Below are 12,437 nucleotides of genomic sequence, written 5' to 3'. Positions count from 1 at the left end.
TTTTGCCCTAGACTGAGAATTGAACTGTTGAAATATATATATAAGTATGTTGGCAGTTGGTTGTATATATATATATATATATATATACTTGTTTGGCAGGTGAAAATGTTTTGGTATTGAGCCAGTTACAAGGGAAACTATGCAGGTTTTTCGGTAGAAGTCAACCTTGTTATTTTATCGTGCTTTGCATAGAGGGGCAAATAGGTCATTCGTGCCCGACATCCGCCAGGTGTCGGACACGCACAGGGTCCGGCTCGGATTCCAAATCGGAATTTGGATCGGGTCCTGTCATTAAAGCTATATAATGTGTCATAAAGTTTAATCGCTTAAACAAAATCCCTGAAAGGATTGCAATTGCATGAAGCAAGTCCCTAAATGACATGTGCTTGAAGCATAAAACCTGTACTAAATACTAATATGCATAAATTGCCTCAGTGAGTACATTGATTATAATATGTTTGCAACATATTAAAACTCCTGAAGAGTTCAAGAAATATTTGTCTCAGCCTGAAGATCGAACATTATGCCAATGAGATTCTTGCTTATACTAAGAAAGTATTGAAGCATTTTTATGTGGGTTAACCGTTTGGCACTTAAATATTTTTTCAGAAGTATACTGGACTGGACATTGTATTTTCCAGATAGAGCTCAACTTCATCACCATTATTTTGGGATGATGTAAGGCATATTTGATGCTATCTCCGCATAACACCATATACGATCATATTTTTTCAAGTGAACTTACTAATAGCCCGAAATTTGTTGGGTATGCGGATTCTAAAAATTTCTAAGGTCGCCTACTGGAAAAAGTTAGTCATGAAGATTTCAGGGCGAGATGTTCTTCAGGGGGAACATCTAACAATATTACAAGATTGACTCACAGAAGTAATGCCAGCTATTATATTCAGAAAGATGATCAACAGTTTGGCTTAAAGATATTTTGCCAAGCATTAGGGGGAGCGTGCTGTCAATAAAGATCTTCACACAATGTAATCTTTTTCTTTCTTCTAGGTTTTTATCCCACTGAATTTTTCTTGACAAGGTTTTAACGAGGCAGTGTCGCATGCTTGTCAATATACACAGAATTTTATGTTATACATGGTTATGTACTCTTTTTTCCTTCGACCAGTTTTTTGTCCCACTGGGCTTTTACTAGCAAGGTTTTTAATGAGGCATATCCCACACATGGTGGTCCCCAAGCGGGAGTGTTGTAAAAAGATGAAAGTGGAGCCCACATGTCGGAAGGAAACTTCCTGCACCTTTAGATGCTTTCCTTTCCCTGCCAAGGCATTTGCCTATAAAATAAGGTATCCTCCTTATATGTAATATACATAACAAAAGATTGAATGAAAACATCAGAACATCATTCCTATTGCTATTTGAATTCTCTAAATTCTCTCCACAATCTCTTTAGTTTTATAACATTCATTAACTATTTCATAATTAATTGACTTTAAGTACATACTACTAACACATACATGATCCATTGCACATATCACTTTAGTTAGACTAGACCCATTTGGACATTTTTGATCATTTGGTCAATTTATGGTAATTTTGTGTTTGTCTTTGGGCTTGTTTTAAACATTAAGCAAATAGGCAAGTTTGGGCCAATAAGAGTGTATGGATCCACGTAGACAACCTTAACATGCTAATCAAGCATAAATCCGTTATAATTAGTATAAAAAAACATATATTGCATGAAGACATGCAAATGGGATTTGATTGGATTCAATTAAATCGAAATTAAGATAAGACATTTCACCTTTTCTTACCCCAAGTGATCTGGGATTGTGTCACCATCCCATGGTCTCACAGAATCCGCATTTAGGGAAGGTGTGAAATAACTTCTTCAACTTCATCTTTGCTCAACTTCAAATTGAGATGTTGAAAGTATATAAAGCATTGTTACTTGAAGGATTTCATTCATGAAGTCCTTCAAAAAAAGGTGATCCAGTTTAATTTTGTTTTCTTTGATAAGGAGATATATTGCTAAATTAATTAGTTTCTTTATGACAACATTGATTGATGTTGGGTTACTATGACAGTTAAAAAGCCAAATGAAAAGAAATTCTGTTTCAAGAATGTTTTGAGGTCGCTTTTCTTCCAGTACTCATCATCCAGTGAGTACATGTACCCATGCAGCTATTTCAAAAAACCTTGTGGTCTGGGCAAATTCAGACTTTGGTGATATAATGATCATTAAAAACATGACCCAAAACCCAAAATAGAAGAAGTCGAAATTAATGGATGTAGGGTAACTAATTAATCCGGTTACGCATCCTTGTTCTATCAACAAAAAATAAAAATAAAAATTTGTATCTATATTGAAATGTGGCAAAAAAAATAAAATTATATCCTAGTAAAATTAAAAAGATTAAAGTCAACATTCTTTGTATGGTCATCCATGTGCATGTACTATCGGTTGTGACAGTCATTGTTGCTTGCCCAATGAATGGACATGTGTCACACTTTTATTGGATGTAAAACGGGGTATTATAAAAATGAAACCTAATTACTATATTAAGTAAATTTAGGTTTTAGCCACAAAAAAACTTTCACTTTTGGAAAAAGCCAAAGCTTTTTCAAAAAAGACAAAAAAACCTCTTAACTTTCAAATCAAAGACATGCAAATGTAAAGGATGCCTTAGGAAATTCAAAAATAAATAAGGGCAATTTTGTCCATTTTGGCTTCTTTTAAAAAATTTATCTCTCCTTTGGGCTTTTCCAAAGTCTCCCCCCTCCCTTTACCTAGTTTCTTCTACACACTTCTTTTCCTCTTCATGCCCTAAGGCCCTGTTTGGTTTGCGGAAAAGATTCCCATGTATTTCCCAATGGATGGGAATGGAAGATTCATTTCCTGTGTTTGGTAATTGTGGGAAAGTAACAAGGAAATACCACTTTATTTCCTTTCACATGTTTGGTTTGTATAGGAATGTAAAACAAAGTTTGTTTAATTTTCCAATTATACCAATATGAAATCAAATTAAAAAAAGAATGCATTTAATGTTATAAACTAAAGAGAAATTGGAGAGGGAATTGAAATAGAGAGAAAGTATAGAAACTGATCTCTTTATTGAAGGTTTCTATTCACAATTACAAATGAGGGGGAAGCCTTATTTGTAGGCAGAACATTGTGGTTGTTTGATCATTCTTCTTTGGCTTCACGTGGGTGTTGGCAAGCATCATCATTACCATTTTGGACTCCACATTCTTGACTTTACAACACTCCCCCTTGGAGACCACAAATGATACGGAATATGCCTCGTTAAAAACCTTGCCAGTAAAAACCCAGTGGGACAAAAACTGGTCGAAGGGAAAAAGAGTACATAACCATGTGTAACATAAAATTCTGTGTATATTGACACGCGTGCGACACTGCCTCATTAAAACCTTGCCAGGAAAAACCCAGTGGGATAAAAACCTGGACGAAGGAAAAAGAGTACAGTGTGTAAAGGTCTTTATTGACAGCACGCTCCTCCTGATGCTTGGCAAAATATCTTTAAGCCATACTGTTGATCATCTTTCTGAATATCATAGTTGACACTGCTTCTGTGAGTCAATAGTGTATGAAGGTCTTTATTAATACCACGCTCCCCCTGATGAATATCTCCCCCTGAAAACTTCATGACTAGCTTTTTCCAGTAAGCGACCATAGAGATTTTCAGAGTCCGCATATCTTAGAACACTTGGGCTATTTATAAGTTCACTCAAAAATATGCCCGTATATGGTGTTATGCTTAGATAGCATCAAATATGCCTCACATCATCCCAAAATGATGGTGATGGAGTTGAGCTCTATCTGGAAAAATATGATGTCCGGTCCAATATACTACCGGAAAATCCTTAAAGTGTCCAACGGATAATCCTCATAAAAATGCTTCAATACTTTCTTAGTATAAGCAAGAATCTTGTTGGCATAATGCTCGATCTTTAAGTCGAGACAAATATTTCTTGAACTCTTCAGAAGCTTTAATGTGTTGCAAACACATTATAATCCATGTACTCACTGAGGCAATTTATGCACATTAGTATTGAGTACAGATTTTGTGCTTCAGGCATATGTCCTTCAGGGACTTGCTTCATGCAATTTCAATCCTTTCAAGGATTTTGTTTAAAGGGATTAAACTTTATGACACATTATATAGCTTTAACCCAGCTATTTATACATCTTTAGGGAATCACTTCAGGAGATATGCTCTGTGCATTTAATAACCCTTAAAGATAACATGTTGGTCTCCGTAAATGTGCAATAAAGGGGCACAATTGAATCTATAAATATGGAGAAAACCCAACATTCCTTGTTTATGCCAAAAACATTGTGTCATACAAAGTAGGTATATTCCCTCTTATTCCGAACACCCAAGTATAACTTTCAGTATTAACAAATTTTGGGGTTCGTACTGTGGGTTTGTTCTTTCACGTTCATTCTCATCTATAATGGAATTGCCTCATTCCATTTTGGCCAATGATATTGTCGACATTTAATAATTGAACGTGGTTCCAATCAACACAGCCCATTGATGATTTGAGTAGCTACTCCAAAATCAAAATTTGTCATTCATCAATTCATGATCCCACCATTCTCATGTGCATGCGCATGCATCAATTATAAGCATTTCTTTGTTTTTGGGTACCCAAGCCACTTCAGGGGGCTTTTATTATGTGAGAATGTGGATTATAACCTCCAATGGAGCGTTATTTTACAGTAGGGCGTGGATAATCTCCATTTAGGGAGTTGGAACATTTAGAACCCATATATCTGTCATGCTGCAGTCATGCCACAGATTAATACATACATGTCAATTAATTTCTGGGACTTTAACCCATACAATTTGCTACGCATTAGGCGCGCACAATATCAATATTGACATGTCAAAGGATTGTCCTTTCGGGACTTCAATCCACATCATTTGCTACGCAACAGACGTGCATCATATTGATCACTGCTATACCCATATTTTGTTCTTATGGGACTTTAATTTGTGCAGTGTATTATCAATGTATCCAACTTGCAATCTGTAAAATTTGCATTAATAATTCATGGATACATACAAGCCATTCTTTTGGAACGGACTTATCTCCCCATTTGGTTACCTTTCAAGATAAAATATCAAATAAGTATATAAGCATAAAATAACACAAGTATTGCTTACATCCTTAGGTGGGAGAAACTTTTCTCAAGTATCATTCAAACTTGTATCGGCCCAGCAAATATAATGTAGTGCTTGATGATCTAGTTATATCCTGCAAGAGCAAAAATCACAATTCTTTTGCCTCTGTCAAAACAAATAACCCTCAGAGTTAGGATCACTTCATGGATTCTTTCTTCGGATGTTCATTCTAAAGAAATAAAATCTCTTATGAACAGAGAGTTACAAAAAGAGAAAAAATGCAAAAAATTGTGATATTGATTGCAAGATAAGGTAAGCAATCAAGGAAGGAAGCTGGTGGGAGCAGACAACAAGCTCAGTAATCAAGGAAGGAAGCTGGTGGGAGCAGACAACAAGCTCTCATTTCTCCTAGTCTAGAAGGACCTCAGGAGATTAGAGCATAAGGTCGCCTTCACAGTTCCCTAATGTAGCGGAAACGTGATCAGGGATAGTCTCGCTTCCTGAATGGATGATCAGAGATAGTCTTGCTTCTCGGGCATATTGAGTGCTTACTAATAAGAAAAACAAGTAGATATCGCATCACTAGGTATGGAGTAAACTGGATTTCTTCTGCAAAGAAAATTTCGTTAGTAACACATTTATACACAAATACAATGAATAGGTAGAACCGGTGAATTTCAAATTAACCATAGGAAAATTGCTAGATTCTCGGGATACTTTTGAAAAAGTAGCTCCGTGAAATCCGTAAAGCAAGATCGGCTTTGAAAATAATACTTGAAAAACGCCGAAAGTGCCGACAGGCATTATCAGAGGCCACGTGAAGTTTTGGACTCTGGGAAAGAAAAAGATAATATGGGGATTCGAGAAGATATTGGGATCCTGGAAATGTTGCCACATTTTCGTCTATAGATATTGCCTTTGCAAAACTTGATTGAGCAACTGCGTTTCAACTCAACTTTGTTTCAACTCAACTTCCTTCATTTTCTGAAACTTTAGTTTTTGTAAGACTTTCTTCAAAACCTTCTTAAAATGGCTTCCTCTTCTTCCTGCCCAAATTATTTCAATTTAAATGATGCTCCCACAACAACCAGTGACGCCAAAGTTTGGCGCCCATCCTTTGTATCCCAAAATCGTCATCTCACAGTTAATGATTCTGTGATGATGAATGATGCTACTGCTGTCATAGTAGCTAGGAATTTCATTATTCCAATGGATGAAATGTTGTTGACAGGGAGGTCTGAGGAAGAGGCTATTGATGACTCAATGGCTTTTAGCATTCAGAGTGCTGCTTCTGTTTCTAACTTGGCTGATCGTTTGCGTGTTAGAGCAAACGAGGTTCAGAAGCTGACAACTGAAAATTATTCTCTTCAAAGAATGCTTCATGAGTCTCAAAAAGAGGTTGAGAAACTTAAAGGAGAGAATAATTCCTTGTTGAAACTGGTGAGTTCGTACTCTGTTGATACACTGAGAAGGCTAGACATGCTGCAGGTCTCCAATGAAAGAATTTTGGGAGACCACGAGAGGCTCATGGCTAAGCTTAAGAGGCGCCGTCTTCTTCCTTCAGAGGCTTCCAAAACATAATGTAATTTTATAGATTTTACAGGGCCTGCACCTTCATTGCAGGTGGAAAAAATCTATCTGTTGTATGCTCCTTTCCTGTTATAATAATTGCGCACATTCTTAAACTTGCACCTGTGGTTTTTACGTCTTTTCAAAATGACGGTTTGGAACCTTGTGCCTTATAGGTTCAAATAACCACATCGACTCTCCCAAATTTCATATTTCAATGCATGTGAGCCCGGAACTTCTGGCCCGGGTTAAACACAAACTCAGAATTTATTCGCCCTTTTCAAATGGACATGAAATATGAATTGAGTAAAAGCCACGATAATATCGCAATATAGTAGTGAAGAGCATTAACTACTATATACCCACAACTTCAAGTTCAGGATCTCTCATATATTTGGATCCATGGGCTTCCGACCCAGATATAACAAAATATGTGGGGAGCCTCAATTCATCATTTGAGGTTTATACTGATATTATCCATTTCACGGTGTATTTTTAACAACCGGAATTCACAAAATATATTTCTTCCTTGAGGTGATTATAACATAATCGAACTTTATTAAATTCATCATTCTCTTATGCCAAAGAAATATGTGGTGTACCACAATTTGCAATAATACCTCAAAGGTTGTCCATTTAACTGTTGGAACTTTAGGTTCTCAACACTGTTAGATTTTGAACTTCAGGCCAAAATCACATATTCTCATGGTATGGACATTCAATCCCCTTAGATTTTGAACTTCGGGCCAAAATCACATATTCTCATGGTATGGACATTTTTACAATTTTTTGTACATATTTTTGGACTTCAAGCCCTTACATAATTGTCCATATTTTGAGGAACTTCTGGCATCTCATTTAATTGCTCATCCATGAGTTTAAGGAACTGCAGGTTCCCTTTTGTATATAGTGACGGTTTACCCAAAATGGTTAATATTTATGTATACGCCACTATTCATATATCCGGTACTATTCATCAAGTCATGAATACGTATCTATTCATGTGTACAGTACATTTGCTAGTACAGTTATCATCCATGTGTACGGCACTATGAACCAATACGGTACTGTTACATGATTAAGGAACCCCAGGTCCTTATTTACATGTCAGGGATCAAGGACCCTCAAGTCCAATCACATGTTTACAAATATAGTACCGGAGAGATTGCCAGCTCTCATATTAATATCATCATCAAGGATCTTCAAGTCCTGATGTAATTGTATGATGAGGATCAAGGAACTTCTGGTCCTGATCTGCATACTATAAAAACTCATCATACAGCACAATTAATCCATAAAATAAATTGCTGGTAAATAAATTACTGGTATGGACGATAAAACCGCACCATACTTTAAATAAATGTAAATGTGCGGTAAAATAAATTCATAAATTAAATTGCTTGATGTATGGACGTTAATCCCGCACCATACCTTAAATAAAATTAAATGTGCGGTAAAGTAAATTCATAAATTAAATTGCTTGCTGTATGGACGTTAATCCCGCACCATACTTTAAATAAAATTAAATGTGCGGTAAAGTAAATTCATAAAGTATGAGGGTTAATTCCACATCATACTTTAAGTAAAAATAAATTTGGAATAAAGTAAACGTGATTGTATGGGCACTAATTCTGCCCCATACATTTAAATAAAAGTAAAGGCGTGGACGATAAACCCGCACCACCCTTTTTAAATAGATACTGTTGTATGGGTAATAAACCTACACCATACAGTAAATAATGTACAGTAAAGTAATTTCATAAAGTATGAGGGTTAATTCCACATCATACTTTAAGTAAAAGTAAATTTGCGATAAAGTAAAGGCAATTATTGGTGGGTTCTTATCAACACCACAATCAAATATTATAATATTATTATACTGATATATTAGTGGAAAGCTAGATATATCACGTTGGCTTTTCTTCTTTCCACCTGCAATCTACACTGGTCATGAGTATTAAATTCTGTAGTTATTTTAATAATGTAATTAATTAAAGGAGATAGAGTGAGGCAGGGTACTTATCCCTTTATTTCGGTGGGTTTGCTGTTCTCAAAACAGGCTTTAGCACTTCTCTTGGGGTAAGTAGCAGAGAACACAGTGTAAACTAGCACAAAGGTCCCAATAATCTCAGCACCCAACCCAACTCCTTTGCTGTAGACTTGACTGAGCTCATTGGCTCCACCGCCCACCTCCATTATTGGCTTTTTCCTGTGCACCAGCAGAGCCACGGCTCCTCCCATTGACTCTCCCAAACCTCATTTTTCCTTTGTTCTCTCTGCTTTCACATATGTTTGTGAAGTGATTGGTACAATCATCCACTACATCATCAAAGTTTTTGACATAGCCTTCAAGCCTTGAGAATTTAAGATGAACTCCTCTTCATATTTGACACCTGGAACCTGCAAATATAGTAATCATCACCAAACAAGGCCCTGAAACCATCGACAGGCTTTCTCTTTGGGTTCCTGGGACTGAAGGCCACACTCAGGTTGACCAAGGCCTTGACCCGGTCAGGCCTGAACAAGCAGAACCACCAGGCAATGACGGCGCCCCAGTCATGGCCGACCAAGAAGACTTGGTCAATACCCAGATGGTCAAGGAGGCCAATGAGGTCACCAACTATGTGCAGGGCCGAGTAGGAGGCAGGGGAAGGTGGTGCGTCGGTGTCACCGAAGCCTCGGAGGTCAGGGGCTATGCAACGGTAGCCCAAGGATGAGAGAGAAAGGAGCTGGTGGCGCCATGAGTACCAGAGCTCCGGGAATGCATGGAGGAAGAGCACAACTGGGCCTGTACCGATTGATGCTAGGTGCATGTTTATGCCATTTGTGCTTACTGTTGTGTGCTCAGTTTTCTCCATCTCTGTTGACTCTCTCTCTCTCTCTCTCTCTCTCTCTCTCTCTCTCTCTCTCTCTCTGTGCCTTGGTTTCTCTGTTTCTTGCTCTGTTATGTTTGGCTGGGTTTCATCAGAGAATTCAGCTAGTACTGTTAAAGCGAATTCGTGCTGATAACGTGTTATAAACTAAAGAGAAATTGGAGAGGGAATTGAGATAGAGAGAAAGTATAGAAACTGATCTCTTTATTGAAGGTTTCTATTCACAATTACAAATGAGGGGGAAGCCTTATTTGTAGGCAGAACATTGTGGTTGTTTGATCATTCTTCTTTGGCTTCACGTGGGTGTTGGCAAGCATCATCATTACCATTTTGGACTCCACATTCTTGACTTTACAACATTTAATGATATATTGTAATTCTAAATTGTTAATGGGAACAAAATGGTCATGAAAAATGTGCATTTAATGTTGGCTCATTTTCCCAAACTTTCTCATGAGAAGGAAAACAAAACCCAAGGGAGGAGGGGGAACCATGTACTAAGCAACCATTTTTCATGTGTCAGGCAACCATTTCCCATGCATGGACTTACCGAACATGGGAAATCAATTGATTTCCTTCCAAGTCTCTTTTCCCATGAGCCAAACGAAGTTAAATACAAAAATCGGTAAGAGTAATTTCTAGGGTTTTCCTCTTCTTGATGGGAAATTTAGGAACATGAATTAATGAAATATGTTTTGGAATTGTTATGAACATGAATGTAATGAAATATGGATTGGAATTGTTATTAGATTGAAAAAAATTGGGTCTAATTGGAGTATTTTTAAGATTTCCATTCCTATTTATTTTACACACTATTTTGGGAGAGTCTATAGTGAGTGGGAAGTTATAAGGGGTGTTTGTGAGGGGTATGTAAGAGCCGTTGGATTTCATCCAACGGTGAGTTTTTAAAAGAGGGTGCATGTAGAATCGGGTTGAAATCTAACCCGTTAGAAACCCAACTTCAGTTTTCCCCTCTTTCCCTCTCTGTGAAAAACTGAAGAACACAATCCTCTCTTTTTGAATGAAAAGCAAACCCACAATTAGAAGGATCCAAATCTCCCAAATCGTATAGTCACTCGACTGTCAGTAGCTCGTTGGGAGGCCTGCGATCTATGGTAACCTGGGTATTACGAAGAATGTCTCTTACCTAGCTGTTGCCCTGTTTTGATTCTATGGCTCAAGTGAAAGCCCCTTCTCTTTTTCATTCAGCTGACAAGATTCCAGATGAAAGCAAAGTAGCATATCTCTCTGTTTGTAGCTAGAAGCCACAGCAGCAGTTGTTCCTCGATTTTGGTAGAGATGGAGTCTCAAATACCAAAGAGTCTTCTCTAATGTCCACCACATTCTTTCCAGCTGACTGACTTCAGAGGTCCCGATTGATTTTGAGAGGTAAGTTCACTTGCTAGATTGATTTTATTGGGTTTGGTTTATTTTTTTTGAGGGTGGGAAATTCGTCATTTGTGGCATCAATAATGCGTCATTTTTGGAATCAATAATGTGTCATTTCCTTATGAATATTCAATATACTTAGTTCATTGTTGTTGGTCGGGGTGGAAAATCATGAAATGTAGGTAAAAGAACCTAAACTTAGGCTTAATGACATTAGGAGTAAGCATTTCGAGAGGATATTGGGTGAAGTTCTGTAATTGGTGGTTTGAATTACATTTGTGTTCTTAGTTGAACATATTGGTTCTAATGTTATTTTGAACAGATTATTTGACAAGAGATGACGTAACTTATGAAATTTTGCTGCTTTTTGTGTAATTGGAAGTTAGGCTATGCGTATTTTGTGTCAATTTGGGCAATGTTTTGTGTAAGTGGAATGCATTGATATGTTGTGATGCAATAATGACTGATTAATGAATGAATAATTGCTATGCAGTACTATAGAAGTGGATCAATAATATAGTTAGATAAAATGTCAGGGGGCTCAGACAGTGATGAATGTGCAACAGCTAATGGGAGGGTTTATATTCCTGAAGTAAGAAATGAGGAAACACCAGCAGTTGGGATGATGTTTGACTCGCTTGACCTCGGTTACAATTTCTATAATAGATATGCATTCTTAGCTGGCTTTGGTATTCGACTTCATTCCAGCTTTTGGGGGAAAAATAAGAAAGAGATTTTGAGGAAAGAATTTGTATGTTGCAAACAAGGTGCATACAGGAGGGATGAAACTCGGGAGAGAAAAAGACAACGGGGAATAAGTAGATGCAATTGCAAAGCTAAGATTGTGGTTGTGAAGACAAATGGGAGCAAGAAGTATACCATATCTCTTTTTGCAGAGGGACACAATCATAAGATGACACCCTCAGAAAGAATGCATTTATTGAGATCACACCGTCATATTTCAGATTCTACAAAAGTACTCACAAAACAGTTGGGTTCAGTTAATATTCCCATTCATCAAAAGGTAAGTATTTTTGAGGTGCAATCCGGAGGAATGGATAAAATTGGTTTTATCAAAAAAGATATCTACAATCTTGAATGTAGTGTGAATGGGAAGCTGAGGAACCACGATGTTGAACTAGTGACCGAGTATTTTATGGCTGAACAGAAAAAAATGAGGCTTTTTATTTCAAGATTGAGGGAGATGGCCATGACAGGTTTAGTCGATGTTTTTGGGCAGATGCAACTTCTAGACGGGCGTATGGGTTTTTTGGAGATGTTGTTGTATTCGATACCACATTCAACACGAATCGATACGACTTGACATTTGCACCAATGTTGGGAGTTAATAACCATGGTCAGACAATTGGTTTAGCATGCGCATTTTTGAGTAAGGAAACGACTGAGTCGTTTGTTTGGATGTTTGAGGAGTTTAAGAAAGCCATGCCAGGTGGGGAACCTAAAACGATCATTACAGATCAAGATGCGGCAA

The 12,437-nt window shown here is 37.3% G+C and overlaps 1 protein-coding gene across 1 annotated transcript; it reads right to left on the bottom strand.

Annotated features, from left to right (window-relative positions):
• Positions 1–9,046: 9,046 nt before the first annotated feature.
• Positions 9,047–9,541, bottom strand: LOC117615682 (bifunctional epoxide hydrolase 2-like). The gene has a single exon (XM_034344816.1). It carries the CDS (start codon positions 9,539–9,541, stop codon positions 9,047–9,049), a length of 495 nt encoding a protein of 164 aa, XP_034200707.1.
• Between the last annotated feature and the right edge of the window lie 2,896 nt (positions 9,542–12,437).

The sequence above is a fragment of the Prunus dulcis genome, chromosome 1 (genome assembly GCF_902201215.1).
Source record: "Prunus dulcis chromosome 1, ALMONDv2, whole genome shotgun sequence".
Classification (NCBI taxonomy): Eukaryota; Viridiplantae; Streptophyta; class Magnoliopsida; order Rosales; family Rosaceae; genus Prunus; species Prunus dulcis.
Note: the sequence above shows the minus strand (reverse complement) of the source record. Positions and strands in the feature narration are given on the sequence as shown.

Excerpts from the sequence above, each read along its gene's own strand:
- LOC117615682 (XM_034344816.1), bottom strand. The coding sequence starts at position 9,541 with ATGGAGAAAACTGAGCACACAACAGTAAGCACAAATGGCATAAACATG.